The sequence below is a fragment of the Micromys minutus genome, assembly GCF_963924665.1.
Source record: "Micromys minutus genome assembly, chromosome: 14".
Classification (NCBI taxonomy): Eukaryota; Metazoa; Chordata; class Mammalia; order Rodentia; family Muridae; genus Micromys; species Micromys minutus.
Genome location: NC_137983.1, coordinates 3,628,743 through 3,651,200, shown reverse-complemented (window position 1 = coordinate 3,651,200; position 22,458 = coordinate 3,628,743). Strand labels below are relative to the sequence as shown.

Genomic DNA, 22,458 nt, shown 5'->3' with positions numbered 1-22,458 from the left:
CCAGAACAGGATGGACAGAGGATGGGCATCCCTGAATGAGAATGGATTAGAGGCTTCATCTGCCATCAACAGAGGAGACTCACTCAGCTGCCTGACAGTCCCCTGAGACTTGTACAGAGGCTAAAACCAAGTAACAAGATTTTCTACATACCCAGAGTCCTGAAATTGGTCTATATTTCATTCACAACAAATGCCAAAATTTTTGGTGAAACAAATATATTTGCAAGATCCAATTTGTGGCTTTCTGTGCTAAGCGCTAAAACTCCAGTATGATGGAATATTTTGAGTGTGTTTTCAAACCCAAACATGGCAGGATTTAGCCCATAAATTCTGAATTGTAAAAACCAAAACAAAATCCACCATGAAAATGGGTGACTGCATCCTGTCATGATCTTTAACCCCCCCCCCCTTGGATAAAACATACCCCCATCTATTTTAGAGAGAAATTAACATTCAAAGGCAGCTTGGGAAGCATGTTTATATTGACTGAGGTGTTCTTAAATTGTCCATGACATGTTTATGGGTAAAGTCCCTTTACTTTCTGTCTCTTTGGCCAATTCACATTCAGTTAAGCCTATGGTAGCCTCTGGATGTGACCTTCGACCAGTCTCCATGCTTGTCCCTAGCTCACCTGCTACTGAAAAGTCCTTCCTAGTCTTTGCTTATATCAGGGATGAAATACTGGCATCTGACATTCCCCGTCTCTCTGACTAGGCCTTGCAGCTTAGTACTGCCAAGTAACTTGCTTTTGCTATACCTTTTCCATCCCACACCCTCCTCCTCCTTTGTCTTTCTTTCCTCTCCTTCTTAGAAAGCCCCTAGTTCCTAAATGCAGGTAGGAATTCTGGAGCGAGTACAGGAGAGGCCTTAGAATGAGATAGTAGGCACTGGGAATGATTGTTAATGTGAACACAGAACCAACGCTACCTGAAGCCTTCCCAGTGCATTATGGTGCTGGGCTGACTGAGTCTGCTGTCTCTGTGGGCTCTGGATGTGACCTTTGGCAAGGCTGATGGACTAACTCAGACATTGTTATCTTTCTAGTGCGAAAATCTAAGGCAGCTGATGAGAAGAGACGCTCCTTAGCTAAGCAAGCACGGGAAGACTACAAAAGGCTTTCTCAAAGGGGAAGGAGTGGTGAGGGGCTACAGAGTCCACAGAAGCCCAGAAGACCTCCTCTTCCTCCGAAGCCCCAGTTCCTTCAGCCGCCGGGAAGCCCTCCAAAGTCTTTAGGGTAAGAAGCCGCACAGATGGCTTTCATCACAGGCTCTGGGATGGGCTGATTGAAAGCTGTGTGTCTTGAGGCATGGGATGGGGGTGGGTGGTAGTGTTGGCTCACTGCTTAGATCAACACAGGCTTGCTTCTAACCAGTCTTCCTTGATTCCCTTTTCCCTGTAAGATCCCCACTGCGGCTAAAGTTAGACCCCAGCCACAGGGTGAAGTTGTCCAGGTGATTTGCTCTTCTCCACCTCCACCCAGTGGCAACAGGCTGACAGGAATGAGAGGGGGGGAACATGGCGGGCAGAAGGGTGTTTGATGAGCGCATTGCCTTTAGTGTCCAAAAATAACATTAGGATCCTGGGGGCAGGCAGACCCATCCCCAGAACAACTTTTTATTGCTGGAGTCAGGGTCTGTCTGGTGGTAATTCTCTTTCTACGACCCAGAGCCAAGATCATATTTTCAGAATTTTGAAATGTCCTATTTTGGAACAAAGTTTCTTATTTGGTGATGAAGGTACCTTTACCTTCTAGGGACAACATGAGCTGGAAGATAAAAAAGAAAAACTATAGTGTTATTCAGAAGAAAATGGCGTTTTTCATGTTTACTGACTACCAATTTTTTATAACTACTGACTTATGGAATATTATTAATATTCAAGTATGTATTTGTTTGTAGCAGGGATTAAACTCAGGGCCTGTTATGTGTTAGGCAAGCAGTCGGCCACTGGGCGACATCTTCTGCCCTAATATTCCTATATTTAGAAAGAAATGTTTAAGATAAATTATTGATCACATGACCTAGACTGCATTTAGCATTGTCTCTTGAAGTAAAATCCAAAAATAATTCTCTGTTAAGAGTTTGGAACAATGAAACAAATAAACAAAACACCTGTTTTTTAATTGCTTAGGTCATTTTTTTTCTGAGGATTATGACCTCAGTGGAACAAGAGTGAATTATTTCCCCTTCTATAACCACTTCTACTTCCTCTACCAAAGGTTCCAGATTGAGACGTGTTGGCCAGCGCTAAATCACCCTGTACACAGTTTGGGAAATGAAGTTTTATTTCCCCCCCCCCCCCTTACAACTAGAAATAAAAAGTTAGGAAATACGCACCTCCCGAGCTTTGTAACAGGTCACAAGTGGACGCCTGCATGTGGCTGTGCCTCCTGTCACTCTGGCCACAGGGCCTCACGGGCAGCTTCTTCTGCCTAGCCAGGGTGTGGTCCACCTGATGTCTCTCCTACAGTGTTTTAGGACACAGTATAAGGATGGCAATGGGAGTGGCCTTTCGGAGAGGAGGAGACAGTTTCTGTCAGCTGCTCAGCTTGTTCTTTTTCAGCTTAAGGCAAAGCAGACGAGCTCCTATGTGTCCAAATAAACTGCTGGGCCTTGGATTCAGGGCGGTTATGGTAGAGGTTAGCCAGGAGCCAACCCAGAGAAAGACAGACGCTAGCTGCCCCGTGTCTGTGATGGCCAATGTGGAAACTAGCATGACAATTTGTCACATAATCTAAGGCATAGGCAAGGTCAGCTTCCGGGAAAGTCAAGTATTGTGTTTGTTCTCAAATCCTCTGAATGCCATAAATGAGGATACATAGCCATATTTGCATGTGTGTGCATGTGTGTGAGTGTGTGTGAGCATGTGTGAGTGTGTGTGTGTTTGTGAGTGTGTGTGTGTACATGTGTGTGTGAGTGTATTTGTGTATGTGTGTATGTGTGTGTGTGTGCCTGTGCTTGTATGTGAGTGTGTGCATGTGTGTGTGAGTGTGTGCATGTATGTGTGAGTGTGTGTATATGTCTGTGTGTTTTTGCAGAACTGTTATGTCACACAGAACTCATGGCATACACATACCAACAGAAGCACAAAGTGCCACATTAATTTGTATGGAAAATTTCAGTTGCTCATTCAGTCTCTTTTAGATTTAGATTCTGCTCATTTAGTGGCTCGTTGAACAGGACTTGGGAGAATATTACATCTCTGTGCTGCCTTCTGTAGTAGAACCCATCCGAGACAGGATGCCCTTCTGATGAGTTGGTTTCAAAATGGTGCTGTTGCTAATTTTTCCTCCCTAGTCTGCAGACATACTCCCTTTATCTTCTTGTTCCTAGAGCATCTTTTAGTAGAAAGAAACCTATTCAGAGAGTGAGAGGAGAAGCAAGTGAGGGAGGTGGGCAGAAATGGAGAACCTGTGGAAAGGCACGTAACGAAGGCGTCAGGAAGGAGCTTGCTCTGTGCATGCACTTGACTTTGTCTGTACGTGCACACTCTCCAGGAAAATGGCTTCAAGTTTTGAATGCTTCTTTTCCCAAATGCTAATCGGAACTAGCGGATCTTTTAAGCCATAGTAACATGAATTCAAGTCTGACCCAGAAGTGGTTATTGGTGTGACTGGTCCAGATGAATTTGTTTGCTCTTCTCTGGTTTTGAGAGCCATACACTGGTGGCGTGTAGGGCACCTAACCCACCGTCAACTCTGCCTTGTGATTGGATGTTGGAAATTAAAATGCAAATCATCCTCTTCCCACCTCTTCCTCCTTCTCTTCTCTCTCTTTCCTCCACACCCCCTCTTCCTTCTCCCCTTTCTCCTCTGCCTCTCAGTATAACGTAGTCCCTCAGGATCCGTGGAGGCAAGTCCTAAGAGCCCTTGAAGAGATCAAAATGTGAAGAATGCTCAAGCCCCACTTATAAAATGGTGTATTATTTTTCTGTAATTCATTCATAGTCTCCCTGCACTTTAATCTCTAAATTACTTATAGTGACTCAGACAGTGTAAGTGCTTTACAGTGAAGTAAATAATTACATAGTATTGTTTGTAGAATAATAGGTAGCAAAAATGTCTATGTTTACCATAGTTGCAATGTGTTTCTTTGAATATTTCCAGTCTTCCGTTGGTTAAATTGATGCAGACCCGTTTATGTGTGCATATCTACGAATACATACACACATATATACGTATACATGAATATGTAAGTGTGTACATATTCATATAATAGACACATATACATATAATGGATCATTCTTTCTTTCCCTTAAATTACAGTTAAAACTTGAATTCTCCTTTGGGACAGATTTATAATTATAGGACAGATTATAAAATAACACATTTATAATCAGACTATCATAAGTTGCAATGAGCTTAGTTTTTGTTGAAAGTTCCTGCCATATATCCTGATCACAGCACTCCCTCATCTCCTTCCAGATCCTCCTCACACCTCCACCCACCCATCTCTACCTCTTCTTTCTTTCTGTCTTGGGAAAACAGGCAGGCAAACAAAACAACAAAAATAGCTTAAAAATAAACAGCGAAGGTGTATAAGACATACACAGACAAATAAAACCCTTAAAATATGAAATTCAAATCATATTATAGAAGCAAAGGTCAGTGAGATTAAACAAAACAGAAAGCCCTAACAAAGCATCGTTATACCAAAACCACCTGAAAACACGGTTGGGTTTGTCGTGTGTGGGGAGGGCACAGGGCCTCCTTTAACTGTGATTCGGACACCCAGTGAGGAGACTGACCTTTTTCCTTTGTAAGTGCTTGTCAGTTGGAGATGTCTTTGTCTTAGCACTGGATCCTCTCTGACTTGGACCTGTGCAGGCCCTGTGTGAGCAGGCACAGTGTCAAGTTCATCTGTGTGCCCGTCCTGTTGTATCTGGAAGACACTGTTTCCTTGATATCATCCATCCCTTCTGACTTTTACAGTCTTTCTGCCTCTTCTATATAGTTTCTGTAACCCCGAGGAAAGGGTTTGATTGAGATATCCCATTGATGGCTGAGTGTCCCCAGGTCTCTTACTCTGCAGAATGTCTGGCTGTGGATCTCTGAGTTGGTTCCTATCTGCTGTAGGTGGGAGATCCTCTGGTGGTGGCTGAGCAAGCACTGGTCTAGGCGAATAGCAGAATGCAGGACATTGTTTTAAATTAGTCTTCCCTAACTTGAGAACCATCTTACCCATGGCAGGAATCAGGGAGTGATAAGGACCAAGACCAGCTCTGCCCAGGAGGACACCATCCGATGGTTCAAAGAGGAACAGCTGCCATTCCGTGCAGGTTACCAGAAAAACTCAGACACCATTGCTCCCTGGTTTCATGGTGAGTACTGTGAGACCACTTCTAATGGCAGACCAAACAGTGCTCAGTCAAGGCCGACAGACAAACAGTATGGGCTCTCTCTTCTTTCCTTTGTGCCGCATTAACATCTTCCCCTTACTCCCATGAATCATTTTCTTAAAGGCTTTTCAGAGGGCAGTCTGCTTGGCCTTACTTAGAAAGCAGTCAGCACTCATGGCCACCGCAATGATGTTTGCTAATTCTTTGCCACAAATACAGTGCTCCAGGGAGGGTAGGAAAGCAGGGCTTCCTAGGGACTCAGCGGACAGGACCGAGTGAGACTTTGGCACGTGCTATTGCCTCCCTCCACTAGACAGTCCGCTGTCTGATGCACTGAGACAGGGTTGTAGGCAGAGGGGCAGATATGCACCATCTCTTTCATAACCAGTTGGGTGACCTTGAAGAAAGAATGGTCTCTTTCTATTGCTGCTCAACCTACTTGAGCCCTAGTTTTCACATCTCTGAAGCTTTTTAAAAACTCGCTTTACGGCTGGAGAGATGGCTCAGTGGTTAAGAGCACTGAGTGCTCTTCCTGAGTTCAAATCCCAGCAACCACATGGTGGCTCACCACTCTCTGAAATGAGATCTGATGCCCTCTTCTGGTATGTCTGAAGATAGCTACAACGTACTTATATATAATAAATAAATAGATCTTTAAAAAAAAAAACTCGCTTTACATCTCAATCATAGCTCCCCTTCCTCTTTTCTTCCCTGCCCCACACTTCAAAATTGCCCCGCCCCATTGAACAGGAGCCTCCCTTGGGTACCACTCCACCCTGGGTCATCTGGTCACAGCAGGTCTAGGCATATCTTCTCCCACGAGGCCCACCCAGGCAGTTCAAGTAGGGGGAAGGAGGTCCAACAGCAGGGAACAGAGACCACATAGCTCCTCCCGCCCCACCAGTTCCACCTGTTAGGGGAACCACCTGAATATTGAGGTACACGTTTGCTAGAGAGTGGGGCATCAAGGTCTAGCTCCTGTATGCTCCTTGATTGGTCCTGTGGCTTTGATCCTTTCTGTCGCTCTAGCAAGTCTGCAAGATGGAGTTGTTTGAGTCCTCGAACAGTATCAGCTGATGGTGTCAGCATTTGGCTTAAGGTACTTGGTTAATTAAGGCTCCTCTGTCAACCTAGGTCATACTCCCTGACTGCTTCATCTCAAAAAAGTCAGTTGTTTCTTTAAGACCAGTGGCCACGGGACTGGAATACAGCTTTGACCCATATTGTACAAGTGATCATTTTGAACTCCAACACAGAAAATGAGTGAAGGAATTACGTGTGGCTGAATTGGATTTACTACCTCAGTATATATCCAAGGCAGTATCTCCCACTCGGCACACAGTGTCTTGGTGTGAACCATGTGCAGGGCATCTTACTTCTTAGTAGTGTCATTTCACACATAAACAGACCACAGAAAATAAGTTCCCCGACACACAGCAAGAGCAACCCCTTTAAAAAGCCCCAGATGTTCTGTGATGGCCTTTTCCTGATAGCTGTTCTGGTAGCCCGTGTCTCAGCAGAGCTTCCAGGTGTCCTTGAACATGCACATTTGAGGGTCAGACTTTGGTTCTTTTTGGCTCCTAGAGGAGTCCCCCACCCTTCTGTGGCAGGGTTGTAAGCATCCCACTTCCCTGAGTTGTGGTGATGCTGTCAGAAAGAAAGAAAGCGAACTCTGCTGATTCTGCAGCCTTCAGCACCCCCCTCACTGTCTGCTGCCCTGTTTCCTTTGAAGATAAGCACAGGAAACCAGCCTTCGGAGCTTGTGTGTCCTTGGATAGTTGCTGTGTGCTGTTGTGTGTCCTCGGACAGTTGTGTGCTGTTGTCCCTGATTATGAGAGCAGTCATATTTTCTTTTTTTTTATAAACAGCAGGGTATGGAGATTGGAAGTGTTAGCTGATGTCATTAAGAATTCCGATCTGTGAACTGCTAGTTCTGTCTGAAAGTGCTGTAGAAAGCTAGAGGACATGGAAGGGCTATAACTCTAGTGGGAGCTTTGCCTACAAAACACACATGTGCACACATAATATTTGATAAATGTGGCATTGTTGATTCATTCTTATACAAATGTTTGTCATAGTTACAAGCAAAATAAATAATACAATAAATAAATGATATGATAATAAATATGCAGTCAGGTGGCCGACATAAATCCTCAGCTTCCATTTTAGAAAGACAGAATTTCCCATTCCCATGATGGAGACAGGGGGATTACACTGTGTCTCTCTGAATTACAGCTGCGTGTGTATTTAATGGTCAGTACTGCCGACAGTGGCCACATCCCTCCTTCCGGCCAGTTTTCACATTATCTGCTTGTATGTGCAGTGTGAGTGCTGGTGTGCGTGCCTCCGCGTGTGAGTGCAGAGGTCAGACTTCCGTTAGCGTTCTCCACTCTAGCTTCTAAGTCAGGATTCTCACTGGTCTGGAGTATTTTGTTTGAGATGGTGTGTGGGCCGACAGGTATCTGCCTGTCCCACTGTTACATGGGTTCATGTTTGCTTCTCCTACTTACAGGTGGCCTCAGTGCCAAGGATCAGCGTGAGGTCTAAGTGTAAGGTCTTCTCGTGCCTCTCCTGGACCTGTCCTGTGTGTGGTGACTTTCTAATTTCATACCATATGAACAGTTGCTGCTGAATGTGCTAGCTTTTGAGTTCTATTCCACAGGGATCGAAATGAGCAGAAATGAAAGAAGGGAGGAGTTTTGGAACTTGATTTTCAGAATACCACTATGTGCGTTGTACTGTCTCCCGTGAGCGTGGGAGCTGGTGAATGTGTGCAGAGGTTTCTGTGCAGAGCAAATGAACTCACATGTATGAAGAGTTCACAACAGCCCCCACAGAACAGATGCCTTTGCCCTTCCTGTCCCTTTCTCTTTCTCTTTATCACAGTCCTATTGTGCTAAGGAACGGTCGCACAAGCGACATGTGGTTCTTCAGCAAAACAGACAGTAATTACTGCAAAACACTGTCTCATTTGGAAGTATTTATTTAGGGCCGGTCCTTAAAAAGTCAGGGCACCTCAGGAGGCAATAGTGACATGGTCTTGGGTAGAAGCCAAAGGCCTTGGCTGTTTGGGAAGTTGACAGAACAAGGGTGAGTTCCTGGGAGAGGGTGTGGCCATCAGCTGGGCTGGAGCAGCTGGAGTAAAGGCCTGTGTCTCCCTGACTCCTGAGTTTCAGAATACTGTCATTAAGTCTATTTTGTTGGTTTCCTTAGCAAAAGGGATTATTTCCTGTTGTCTGTGTCATTTTTATCTTTTCACATCCTCTTGTCCTAGACTGTGATTCTCAGCTCAGGTCTGTCTGTCCCTCGAATACAGTTGCAGTTTTTAATCCATTTTATTCCTTCCCTAGTTACCATGTTTCTGCAATCTTTCAGCCACACAGTTTAGTCCCTGGTGTTTAGGAAGTATATGATAAGCTCCAGAGACTCCTCCCACCTATCTTACCAACTAAGTCACTAGGCATAATCTAACTCCAGGCTCTGAATCTCAGGGGACATCATACCTAATCTTTTACACCTACTAACATGCTTGAGGCCTCATTGAACAGGGTCAAAGAATCAACACAGCTCCAGTTCTACCTGCAAGTTCACTTCTTCATTCTACCAGTGTTTCCTTGAGCCCCCTAAAGATACAAAATGGAGGCAGTGTAGGGGTCTTAGAAACTACCCAAGGCTGGAATGTAGAGCGACAAAAGATGATGGGAACACATTTCTGGTTCAGGGTTTGCCCAGCAGTCTTTGTTGCTAGGTCGTTTCACTCACATACTTGCTTTGCATATCTGGTCGACCACTACTTTTTGAAATGTCATAAACACTAGCCAAATAGGATATAACTGGGCTCAATGAATCAGCTTCCCCCTTATCTATTCCTTTGGATTTCTTTTGCTGACTTAGCACAAAAACCTGCCTTCTAGACATGTAGTCTCTATCGTTTATATCAGAAACCACTCCAAAAGCATATCCCTATACTTTCAGTGGGCTTTGACACTATTGGATCATGCTACAGATGTTTACATTGCTTCTATCTTGACACATCTCTCTGTCTCATTCTCTTTGGCAGACTAGCCCCCCCCCCCTTGGTGTAGGAGTAGTTATCTCTGAAACTCAAGTTGCCTAAAGGTAGTCATCGAGATGATGTCCTGTGGTTTTCTCTATTTCTCTAGCCTTTCCACACCCCACAGCTCCTTTTGCAAGGTAAAAAGATCCCACTGCAGCTGAGAGTAGGCAACTGATCTCATTAAAAAAGGCTCATAGATACAAATAGGCACCCATTACTGATCCATCCTGTGGCCATCTGGCTTCAGAAGAGCCACAATTTTATAACTGTGGGACATCAAATTTTGCTCACCTTTCACAAAGGGTTTTTTTTTCATGTAACTGTCATCCAAGCACACATTACTGAAGTGTGTGACATTCCGAAGTCTGGCTAAGCCTCAGGTAATGGTTTGCATCCTGTGTCATCACATCTAGGACGCACACATTTCATGAAGCAACTAGACTTTGACCAGAAGCAAAACTACGTCACCACTGTGTGTGGCAGGAAGAGCAACTGGAAGCCTATTCTCAGGTGGTCCCTGTGTGCTTTTGAAGGAACCAGCAAGGCTTTGTTTAAACATGTAAACTTCCTTTATGTTAGTGAGATCATGGCAGTTTTCATGATTGTCTGTATTCCTCCATTAATTATATATATTACATTTGTTCAGACTTCTGAAGGGGAGAAGATGAAACAGAGGGGGGCTAAAACTACACAGGTTCTTTCTGGAATGTTCTAGTGCTCCTGCAAAGAGTGCTGTGTTCTGCTGTTCTTTTCTGGAAGACTCATCAATAGTCTTTCTCATCAATGACTCAGGGCCATGAATTTGCTACAAAGATGTTACTGTGCTTTCTATTAATGGTAAGAATAGAGCAGACCTTGGATTTCAAAATCTCTATTATTGTAAATGATGTACTTGAGTTACAAATGTCCAGAATGCTAGTATTCCAGTTGTGTGTGTGTGTGTGTGTGTGTGTGTGTTTGCACATGTGCTTGTAAGAACGGTACCCAGCATGTTAGGCAAGCATTGTACTTATTATTCAGCTTCTTGCCATGATTTTGGAGCAGGGAGGTTACCTAGAAGACAGTGCAGTGTTTATGGTGGAAGGAAGAGTGAGTACCTCTGCTTTGAGGGACCCCATTAGGATCTGTGTAGAAGGGGGATTCGAAAGCATCAAAGAAGTCGTGAGCTTTGTCCTTAGACTTCTCTTGGTCAGCACAGTTTTCTTACAATGTTTCCTGCCACAACCATATGATGGACACCACTTCTTTATGATGGGGGGGAACCAAAGCAAAGCAAACAAAAACCAAGAGGTGGATGAAAGCACATATGAAGTTTGCTGTAGGGCTTCACACCAGACTCCAGCAGTCAGCCATGTGGCCCTGGTCACGTGACCTAACTTCAGCATTTCTGTAGCTGTTCTGTACGATGCAGGTAAGGACCAAGAATCAAGTCTTTAATAGATGCAGTTTACTCAAAACTCTGTGAAGTGCACAATAAATGTCAGACAATATATGTAACCATCGAGAGAGCGAAGGAGAATGAGTAATGTAATTTTAAGCCTTTAACTATGAGAGAAACATTGAGATAATATTTTAAGAGCTTTGGTCATGTTCCTCTCTTCATAGCTGGGACTTGGAGCAGGTTCTAGAGCCTCTCAGGAAATACTTCCCTTCACTGCAGGAGGAGTTGAATATTCGTAGAGTGGTAGGAGAGACTTGTGGAGATAGAAGTAAGCTCTAGAAAAAGTTACTTCTCATCCTATGCTCTAAGTAGATGGGCATGTGAGACTTGGAAGTCCCCGAACTGTGGAGACATGTTCCTTTACAAATACTGTTTTCTAGCAGCCTCTTCTTTTCCATATTTTGGGGGAAGCCCAGAGACAGACGTATATAGCACAGGTAGCAAAGAAGGGAGGCGGGTGCCAGGCAAAGCATTGGGGGGGCAGTCCCAGGTGCTGGTGGTACCAAGCAGCCTGGCTCTGAAGGATCTGCAGTGGCTACAATGTCCTGTTGCACTGAGGTAGCCCCAAGTGTAGTCTGGAGTATCTAGGGCTACGGATCCTCAGAACACAAACCCTGAGCTTAGGAGAGTGGAAATTAGCACTGGAAGGATCTGCACAGCCAGCTCGACAGTCAACATTCCAAGAGAAATGCATCTGCTGTAAATTGCTCAGGGTGGATCTGAACACCTCTTAAGAAAATACATATTTGGAAACGTTCACAAGCACAGTGAGTTAAAAAGCAAAATACCCGAGTTGAAGACCTGGAGCAGACCCTGATCCTGCAACATTGGCACTGGCTTTCCTCACTTGCCTTGTTTGGGTACCATGCGGGGATGATGATAGTTTCCTTTACCGGGGACACTCTGAGGATTAAATTAGAGGCGAGACATATAGACAGAAGTACGTTGTTTCACCACACAAGGAGGTATCATGGCTGAGTGAGTAGGAGTCTGGCTCCGAGCTCAAGGCCTAGAGCTCGATGCACACTTACCCTGACATACCTAAAGACCCTATCATGCCCTCTGCTTTTCTGCGAACACACTTTGAAGCATTGAAAAATATTTATTTTATCTATATGAGCATTTCCTGCATGTATGTACTTGCACCACACATGCATATCTGGTGCCCAAAAAGGCAGGAGAGAGTATTAGATCACCTGGGACTGCCATATGTGTACTTGGGCTAACAGGTGTTTGTCACACATGTGTGTACTGGAATGCAACTGTTGGTCCTTTGTAAGTACTCTCAACCCCTCAGTTATCACTCCATCCCCGTAAGGCGTCTTTTAGAGTAATAATATTGCCCCTTTGTAGGGTTGATTTAAAGGCACAATGAAGCAGATTACATTATTATTTGGTAATCTTTCATTTAATGAAAACATTTTCTAGACACAGTAAGTAGGTTGTAAAGCCGCACGGCAGATGGCAGTTCATATGGGACACACATCCCCCGACTCTAACCATTCTGAAGCCAGAGGCAGTTGCTGCACAGAGGTGTCCGTTGTGAGATGAAATCAGTCAGCTAGGTTTTTCCCAGCTGAAGGTAAAGAGGTCAGTGAGGGAGCTGATTGCTAGGAGGTAACATGGGATAGGGTAGAACAAGATGCTCCGTATGGCACGTGCTGAATGTGAGCCCACACAGCTGGGACCAGGTGAGCACACAGAGGTGGTGGAACCAGGTGCTCTGCAAGTTCAGAGTAAATAGCCCAGGAGGCATCCAAATGCCCTCTTCTCTGTTTGCAGATTGGGTAGGAATTTTCCAGAAGGTGCTGTGGGCATGATCATCCTCCTGCCTTCTTCCCGTGGAGCACTCTCTGCCCTTTGGCTTCTTAAGAGGGGCCTGCTGGGGCTTCCGAGTCACCATGAGTCTCTTGGGTTCTGTCAATCTCTTCTAGGCAGAAGTCAGTTTTCTTGGGCCTGTTCTGGTCAAACTTTCACTTTGAAGAGGTTTAAAAATCGCACAGTCCTGTGCAGTAACTATTGACCACACATGCCAAGTAATGAAGTAAACAAAATAAGACTGAAATTTGAGTCCACAGTCATACCATCTGTAGTTGAGGTCTCAAGAAATACGTGTGGTTGGCAGCAATCACCTGGCCAACACAGAGGGCAGCTCCGTCATTGCAGGATGCCCTGTTTCATGACACGGCTACACAGAGAGGGGTGTGGAGGACACTTCCTTCTGGTCTCACCTCTGCCTGTTGGGCCTGCACAACACCAACTGTTCATGTTGCGTTGTAAATGTTTCAGCTGCAGCTGCTCCTCAGCTCTTCCCTGGCCAGTTGCCTGGTAGAAATCTATCCCATTAACCTTAGTGAATAAAAGAAATCTAGCTAGACATGGTGGCAGATACCATTAATCCTAGCAGAGGCAGAGAGACACCTGTGAGTTCCAGGCTACCCAGGGCTATGTAGCGAGATGCTATCTCATAAAAGCAAACCAACTAACTAAAAGAAATCGGGCACCCACTTCTTCTGCCGTCACAGAGCCCTCCTGGGATCTCGAGTTGCTTTCTTTCTTTTTATGTGCGAAGATTACTGATCCCTGATGGCAACCCTAAAGTGTCACAGATTGAGAAGTGGGATAAAGCCACCTCTTTCATAATTCTTAGAGCCATGCATAGAGAAAATCTAAAGTCTGTAAGGTAATTTTTCATACCATGTTAATAAGTACCTGACTTTGGCATTGCCCTCAAGAACTCCAGAATGCCTTCCCCAGGAGTGGCTCTCACAAGGCTGACAGTAGCCATGGCTCCTCAAATGTATCCACTGCCCTTGACCCCTAAGGTCTCCTGTGAATAATCTACTACATTAACCTGTGTTTTTAGATGCAAGAGTGTGTGCTAAGAAAATCGAAAGAAATCACCCTTTTGCACAACCCAGTCTTCTCTGCATGGCCTTCACCTTTGAGCCTGCCTTTACTCCTGAAGTGTGCAGGGAGGTTGCGCTATGACCTGGGATTTATTACCAAATCATTTTATTGTGTTCGAGTGACTTAGGAGATTAGATAGTGCTAATATCTTGCTTGTATAATGGGGCTATGGTTGAAGAGGTCAGAAGGCTTGTATGTACTTTGATTTATGTTTACTATATATCACCTAGTTTTAGGGTAAAATACTCCTAGCTCAGGTTTTGTTGTCATTTTCTAGAACTTTCTTTTAAGGAATCCATATATATATATATATGTCAGGATACCATTCACATGCTATCACATGGACACACCTGCTCATTCTGTTAAAGACTTAGTCTGTTAGTAAATTTGGCTGTAATAAGAAAGTGTCTTCCATAATTCTGCCTTTCCACCAGACACAGGCTTAATAAGTCCTTGTTTCTGAAGGGAGATTTGCAGGTCAGTGAAATGTTATTTTTTCAGGCAATCTAACATGGAGCCTTCAAACTTCTGTCATGGGCAGTCCTGGCAGAGACTGGTTGTTTGTCCCTTCTTACAACAATTGTCTCCTAAACAATTTATCCATGAAACCAGCGATGTATAGGAAAGCAATAGAGACAGGGAAAGCAAGCACTCTGTGTCTGCTGGGTCACTATTTGACACAGACAATGCAGCTTCTGAACTGAGAAGCTCAGCTTAGTAAGTGTGTGGCCACTGTTGCCAGTGTGTCGACAGAGGAAGTACGGGAAGGTGACTGACAGGTTGAGCTGTGTTGCTGTGACCAAAAATACCCGTAAGAACTAATTAAAGGGGGAACATTTGTTCATCATCTTAGAGGGTTCAAGCCCATTGCTGTTGGGCCCCATTCACATAGTCACGATATCCTGTAAACAGGAGCATGTGCAGAAGACCCAGTCTCATGGCAGACAGGAAATGGAGGAAGAGTATACGCAAGTGTTTCAGTGCAAGCGGTAGCTCTAAGAACACCCCTCCACTATTTCCTCCCACTGGGTCGTACCTCCTGAAATTCTTACAGCCTCCCAAAACCATACCAGCATCCAGGAAACAAGCATTCAAGACATGAACTGGGATCTGAGGGCCAGGGAAGCTCATGTTTAAACCTTGGCAGATGTATACGGTAGGTAGGAATCAACGACATTTCCGGGAAGTTCAGGAATAGAGCTTGTGTCTTTGGAAGCGAGGCTCTGGGTTTCTTTCCTTTTGCAGACCATTTCCTATCAGAACAGAGATCTCTCAGCACTTTCCAAACCCTGGAGCTTGGCACAAGCTCTCATGTCAGGCTTTGTGGTATTGGACCCAGGCCTGTATCTTCCTGAACAGCGATGGGAACGCGCAGTTCGGAGAAGTGCCTGGGGGTTGACTTTGGCTGGGGAAGAACAGGGCTTTTCATATTCCTTCTCTCACTAAAGATCTATTTACAGAAATGTTTTTTATTTTACATTGTGTTCTGGGTGGTTGGGGCTTAATTCTTAATGAACTAAAAACGTACTAGCAATTAAAAGGCCTGTAAAAACCCATTTCCTTCTCACAAAAAAAAAAAAAAGACTTCTGATTGTTTTCTTAATAATAAGAACTTGAGAAGGCGCAGCAAACTAATGGTGGAACAAGAGAAGCCAAGATTTTCTGCCTGCTGCAAAGCAGAAATGAACATGAAAAGAAGCCCCCCCCCCCTCGCCAAATCATAGCCTATGGGATCATTCAGCAAACTGTGCTGGTCCTTATATTCTGTATGTTTATAATGTCTATTTATTTCAATAATTACAATAGAAATAAGGTGGGAACTTTGGGACACAAATCAAACCCTATGAGCTAGGAAGTAAGAGTGAGAATTCAGAAGACATCTTAATTATACTTCTCTATATAAAGCCACTCCCTCCCCGTGTGTGTGTGTGTGTGTGTGTGTGTGTTAGAGCTTATTTTTTTGAACAGTAGGTAGGTAATATAGACATAGATGAAAATATATGGGTATAAATAAGCTCTAGTTCTAGCCTCTCAAAGGCCAGTGGATGTATACATTAAAGATTAGTTTCAGTAGAATTCAGAAGACTTGGAACTGGTACCTGGTACTCAGAACAGTTTCTTCTGGTTTTCTCCCCAATTTGCAGGACCTCCTAGACCAGACTGACTCAACTTTAGCATCACTGATGTTTTGTGCTGGATAATTCTTTTAGTACCAGACTGTTTTCTGCACATTAAGTAGAAGCCCTGGCCTCAACCCTGATAATAGTAGTATCTCTCATACCCATGACAATTATATCAGTTACTTCTTATATTGCTGTGAACACAACAGATGACAGTAATATCACAAGAGAGAAAACATTTATTCAGTTCCATGGCCGAGAAACATTGGCAGTCAGAATGAGAGTTGAAGGCTCTTCACATCACGGTGGACCAGAAAATACTGGTATGGGGAATGTGAGGGACAGAGTAGTCACATCATCCTAGATCAAGAAGTGGAGAAAAGAGAACTCTACCCCTGTACTAGCTCTCTTCTTTCTCCATCTTCTAGCCAATGAGATAGTGTTACCCACATTGTGGGTGGGTTTTACCCTTCAGTTCATTCTCTATGCAAACCACCTTACACTCACAACAGGTATGTTTTAATGTACCATGTGATTCTGTACAAGACCTACTGTTTTAGACCAAGTCAGATCACTTCCCAGACCTCTGACAGACACTTACTGATCAACAGTGGTGGCCCTACAAAAACATAAAAGTTTAATTTAGGAATGAAAAATCCCAGCACCACCCTCAGTCAACCTACTAGACCTTCATAAGTGGTAGACAACCTGATTTGACCCAAATGGGTCACTAAGAGAAACTGTTTGAAATACAGTTTTTTTTACTATCTGTTTGTTTCTGTTGCTATGATGAAACACTGATCAAAAGCAACTTGGGGAAGAAAAGGTTTATTCCAGCTTATAACTCCCAAATCACTGAGAAGCCAGGGCAGGAACTCATAGCAGGAACCTAGAGGCAGGAACTGAAGCAGGACCAATGTTGCTTATTGGCTTGCTCAGTTTGGTTTCTTATACAATTCAGGACCACCTGCCGGGGGTGGTACCACCCACAGAGGGCTCCCATATCAGTTATTACCTAAGAGAATGCTCCCACAGACAAGCCCACAGACCATCTTGATGTAAGTAATTCTTCAATTGAAGATTCTTCTTTCAATGTGATTCCAGTTTGTGTCAAGTTAACAAGCTATCCATTTGTTTTGTGTTTGTCTGGATATCAAATACCAGAAGCTTTGTTCATTTTGTTTTGTTCTAATTCCCAAGGACCTCAAAATACACATGGAATTTTATTCTGATTTTCACCAACTCTACTCATATAGAGAGGGGTAAAAGAGAAGTTGTTTGTAGGGACTTGACTAATATGACTTTTTCCCCCCTTTCCTACAGGGATTCTCACACTAAAGAAAGCAAATGAACTTCTGAGCACATGCGTGCCAGGCAGTTTCCTGATCAGAGTCAGTGAAAAGATGAAGGGCTACGCCCTGTCCTACCTGTCCGAGGAAGGCTGCAAACATTTCCTCATAGATGCATCTGCCAACTCTTACAGCTTCCTGGGTGTGGACCAGCTGCAGCATGCTACCCTGGCAGATTTGGTGGAGTATCACAAGGTGAATCCACTCACATGCTTAATTTCCATTGGGAATTGTTGTCCTATAGATATATAACAAAGACAGACATGGGGTGACCATGGCACATAATTTCTTCTGGTAATGAGGAGTCTTAATTTCCTTTCTCATATTCTCCTGACATACTCAGAGATATCTCATTGCATCTGAGAATACTAGACATGAATGAACTGATCATATCTGAGGGTGATTTTATGCTGGAACTCAGACTCCAGTAGGAGAGAGTAACTGAGAGGAGGAAAAATCTTTTAATCTTGTCAGAACCAATCTAGGTGTGCTTAAAATAAAGGGTAGGAGAGTGATACACTCTAAGGACCTAGCATAGGCATCAACCATACAGCTTCCTCATGACCCTGTGTTTTGATTGATAGGAGGAGCCCATAACCTCTCTGGGGAAGGAACTCCTGCTGTATCCCTGTGGTCAACAAGACAAGCCACCTGACTACCTGGAGCTCTTCCAGTGACAACTTTCATCCAGATCAGCCTCTAGCCTACAGCTGGGTTCTCTTCTGGACAGACACCTCTGAGATGGACATTTGTGTCTGATGCCAAAATCTCTCTGTGACAGAGCCAACAGTGAACAATGCCTGTGAGGTCTTCATTGAAACCTCTCTTCTGCATAAATGCTGGAGTTCATTTTAAGGGGATATTACCTCTCTCTTACCCTCATTCTGAAAGGGAAAAGGGAAAGGTACCCACATTAGCAACATCCTAATATGAAGGATAGAAACTTGAAGGATATGACCATAATGATGTTTATAAAAAAGAAAGGAAAGGGGTACACTGAAATCTTTTTAGCAATTAAGATGTTACTTTAAAAGACCAAGTGAACAATTTCATGATCTACACACTCCATTTTTTGTTTTCCGCTGAAAGTTCTCAGTATTCTTTGTATATGGGCTTATATCTTGGCTTTAGAATGCTGGGGAAAATATCCCCACTGAGGGATGAGATTGTCTTCAAAAGACCACTCTTTCCGTGTCTGTTGGAGGGAAGATATAGAAGACAGAAGAGTGAGACCCAAGTGTAAATTGAAAGAAAAGTTTTAAGACTTGGGATCATAGACTTACCATATACTAAAAAAACAAACAACCCAAAACGCAGTGTTACAGTAACCCTGAGTGTGGTGGTTTGAATATGCTTGGCCCTTAGAGAGTGTAACTATTAGGAGGTTTGGCCTTATTAAAGTAGGTGTGGTTTTTTTTTTTTTTTTTTTTTTTGGAAGAAGTGTGTCACTGATTGGGTGGGCTTTGAGACCCTCCTTCAAGCTGCCTGAAAGATTCAGTCTTCTGGTTCCCTTTGGAATAAGATGCAGAACTCTCAGCTCCTCTTCTGTCATACCTATCTAGAAGATGTGATACTCCTGTTTTGATGATAATGGACTGAACCTCTGAATCTGTAAGCCAGCCCCAATTAAAAGTTGTCCTTTATAAGAAGACTTGCCTTGGTCATGGTCTCTCCACAGTGTTGGAAACCCTAAGACACCTGATGAATCTTAAGAGTTTATTTCTTCATTCTGTTCTGCTTCCCTTCCCTCCATCTGAAAGTAAATATAAAAGATGCTATGCATAGCCATGTAAGGACAGATAGGTGTGTTTGTGATCCCAAGAGAAGAACAGAATAAGTAAATAGTTCAAATACCACCTATTGAGGGTTGAGTTGTGTCCCACACCAAAAATACATGAAGCCCTGACTCCCCCTGTACATGAGTTTGAACAGATATAGAAATAGGATTTTTACCAAAAAGATACATAAGATAGGGTCCACATCTAATGAGTTGCATTTGTATAAGACAGAAAGATACAGAAATAGACAAACAGAAGGATGGATGTCAAGGGAGTACAGAAACAGAGTAGAGTGATGTAGCTGTAAGCAGGGTATGGCAGGGATTGTGAAAGGCAGCAGGACCCAGGGCCAGAGTCTCCCTAGGACTCAAAACATGGCTTTGTTCATACTTGTTTGCACCTTTATTTCAGCCTGTTAGGCTTTAGAAATGTGAGATAATAAACCTTTAAATGACTGAGTATATGGCAAAATTTTACAGCAGCTTCAGACAACTAGTGCAATAGTTTATGTAACCATACATCCTGCACAAGTTTCATAGACTTGTTCCTTTCTACACATTGTGTGTCCTCAAGAGGAAATAAAAGTAGGATATGGCAACAAGACCCCCAGTAATCCTGGCTAGGCCTGGAATACAAATTTATTCAGCAAGTAACCTCCTACCCTGCATCGTTCTTAAATTAAAACCTCCATCTACTCCTAGCTCAGCATTAACGAGGCAAGGCCAACCTGTGGACAGTGAACAGGGCATCTGTGATTCACTCGGTGTCCTTTTTACTGGGGGGAAGTTACTTTACCATAGCCTATCAATGCTAGCTTTCTTTTAGCATCACCCTTTAACTAGAGTAGATGGTGCTGCAATCTGTCCTTTGTGCTTTTCTCATTCCTAAGCACAATGTGCCAAAGTAGAGGCTGATGTTCACTCTAATGAGAAATGTTTGAAATTCAGGTTACAGTCAACTGTTTCTTGAAACATTGCAAGTGGTTTGTATTGTTAAATTTTTATAAGCTTCTGCATTGTTGTTTCATTGTAACCTGGCGCAGAATCTCTTTGCCATTCCCATCTCTCCCCACTATTTTTTAAAATTATTTGAATGGGCATTCATCTATCTATGTTAATGACTTTACTCACTGCAGTAACAAACATACCTGAGAAAAGCAACTTAAGAAAGGAGTGATATATTTTGGCTCCTGGGATGAGAGTGAAGTCCATGGTGATGGGGAAGGCCTGGCGGTAGGTGGCTGCAGCCATTAGTCACATAGAACCCACATTTAGAAAGTAGGGAGAGATGCTATCTCTCTCCTTTTTATTCAGTCTATGATCCCAGCTCATAAGATAATATTGCCCACATCCAGGGTAGGGCTTCTCTCTTTAGCTAAATATTTCTGGAAATACTTTCAGAAGCACATCCAGAGGTGTTTTCCCATAGTGAACCTAAATTCAAATAAATTGACAAGATGAAGCATCACACTATTCATCTTAGTTTGGGGTTCATTTTTGTGAGAAGACACCATGACCAAGGCAACTCTTATAATGGACAACATTGAACTAGGGCTGACTTACAGTTTCTGAGGTGCAGTCCATTATCATCATGGCAGGAATCATGGCAGTGTGTGGGCAGACATGGTGCTGAAGGAATTGAGAGTCCTACATTCTTGATCTGAAGGTAGCAGAAGGAAACTCCTCTCCACCAGAAGTCAGGAGGAAACTCTCATTCCATACTGAGCAGAGCTTAAGATTGGAGCCTCAAAGCCTACCCGCATAGTAACACATGTCCTCCAACAAGGCCACACCTATTCCAGCAAGACCACATCACTTTTTTTTTTCAATTTTATTGGAGTCTCTGTATTTACATTTTAAATATTAACCCCCCCCCACTTTCTTCCCTCTATCCCCCTCAACTTGCTTCCATGAAGGTGCTTCCTCTCCCAATCTCAACTCAGTGCCTCTCCACCTCCACCTCAGTGCCTTGGCTGATGATGATGTTGTTCTTCCCATGAGGGTGCAAACCTTTCAGCTCTTTCAGTACTTTCTCTAACTCTTTCATTGGAGTCCCTGTGTTCAGTCTGATGTTTATCTGCAAGCATCCTCCTCTGTATTGATATGACTCTGGGAGAGCCTCTGAGGAGACATCAATATCTGGTTCCTCCCAGTAAATACTTCTTAGCATCAGCAATAGTGTTTGGGTTTGGTGACTGCATATGCGGTGGTTCTCCAGGTGAGGCAGTCTCTGTAGATCTTTTCTTCAATTCCTCCTCCTCTATTTGGGTTTGTATTTTCTCCCCTGTTTTGTTCTCCCTTCTAAGAAGGATGAGGCATCCACATTCTGGACTTCCTTCTTTTTGAGCTTCGTAAGTTCTGTGGATTGTTTCTTGGGTATTCTGAGCTTTTTTTTTTTTTTTTTTTTGGTGGGGGGGGGTGTTGGTATCCATTATAAGTGAGTACATACCATGAGTGCTCTTTTGTGACTGTGTTACATCACTTAGGATTATAGCTTCAAGTTCCATTTATTTGCCTAGGAATTTTTGAACGGGTTGTTTTTAATAGCTGAGTAGTATTCCATTGTGTATATGTACCACAATTTATCTATTTCTTTGTTGAAGGACATCTGGGTTCTTTCCAGCTTCTAAGACCACATCTCTTAAGAGTACCACTTCCCAGGATAGTCAAGCACCATACTATTCAATCCTCAGCATTACTGCACAGGAGTGGTCTTTTCACTGAGTGGCCTCTATTTTTTTCCAGCCCTGAAATCAGAAGGGTTCATGTTCTGTTACTCACAGGAATAAGTCAAAAGTATTCTTCAATCACTAATCGTTTTGAAGACATTTGAGATTCCAGCACCATCCTCTGCCTCAAGTTGTGTTGTAGGCATTAAGTATTGCTGTGTCCAAATGTATCTGTGTTAAGTGACTAAAAGAAAACTGAGAATCAACTCAACTCAGCTTGTTATTGCCAAGAGGAGTAGACTTGGGTTCTATACTGTTTTATTTTACCAGTTATGGACATGTGGAGGAATAAACTGTCTAGTGCTGGGTGATACAATGGTCAGGAAGAATATTTGAAATTCTCAGGGTAAGAAAATGGTTTATAGAGTTGGGAATTTCAACTGAGTGGGCTGAGGAAGGCTGTCTACTTATTCTCATTCTCCCGGGAGTGTCTGGCCCTAGTTGTGGTCTGAGGTGGAGTTTAACTCTTACCCTGATCTCTTTCTGCTGTCTCAACAAGACCAGATTCCTGCCCTTCTTGCTAAAGCTTTCTTGCTCTGGAGTGTTGCTTTTAGGCTGTTGTATAGGTTTCTAATCCCAGGGCCTTGAACACATGGACACTTGTGTGTTGGGCAGAGTCAAGTACCAGTCTCTGCCCATATCGATGTTTCTTTCCATCAGTAAGATTTTGGAAACTCTATGCTACAGTCATCTCAGACTTATGGCCAGGGTGTTAGCTCAAATCTTATCTAGGCTAGG

General features: G+C 43.5%; 1 protein-coding gene across 1 annotated transcript in view; it reads left to right on the top strand.

Moving 5' to 3' along the window:
* SH2D4A (SH2 domain containing 4A) overlaps window positions 1–18,617 on the top strand; it is a gene marked incomplete at its 5' end in the record, with an annotated part of 55,550 nt that extends 36,933 nt beyond the window's left edge. Inside the window, 4 exons of the mRNA XM_080928297.1 lie at window positions 1,045–1,234; window positions 5,189–5,319; window positions 17,189–17,409; window positions 17,799–18,617. Of these exons, the coding sequence (XP_080784423.1) occupies window positions 1,045–1,234; window positions 5,189–5,319; window positions 17,189–17,409; window positions 17,799–17,891 (635 nt within the window). The 3' untranslated portion in view covers window positions 17,892–18,617. The remainder of the gene's footprint in view (window positions 1–1,044; window positions 1,235–5,188; window positions 5,320–17,188; window positions 17,410–17,798) is intronic.
* Window positions 18,618–22,458: the final 3,841 nt, after the last annotated feature.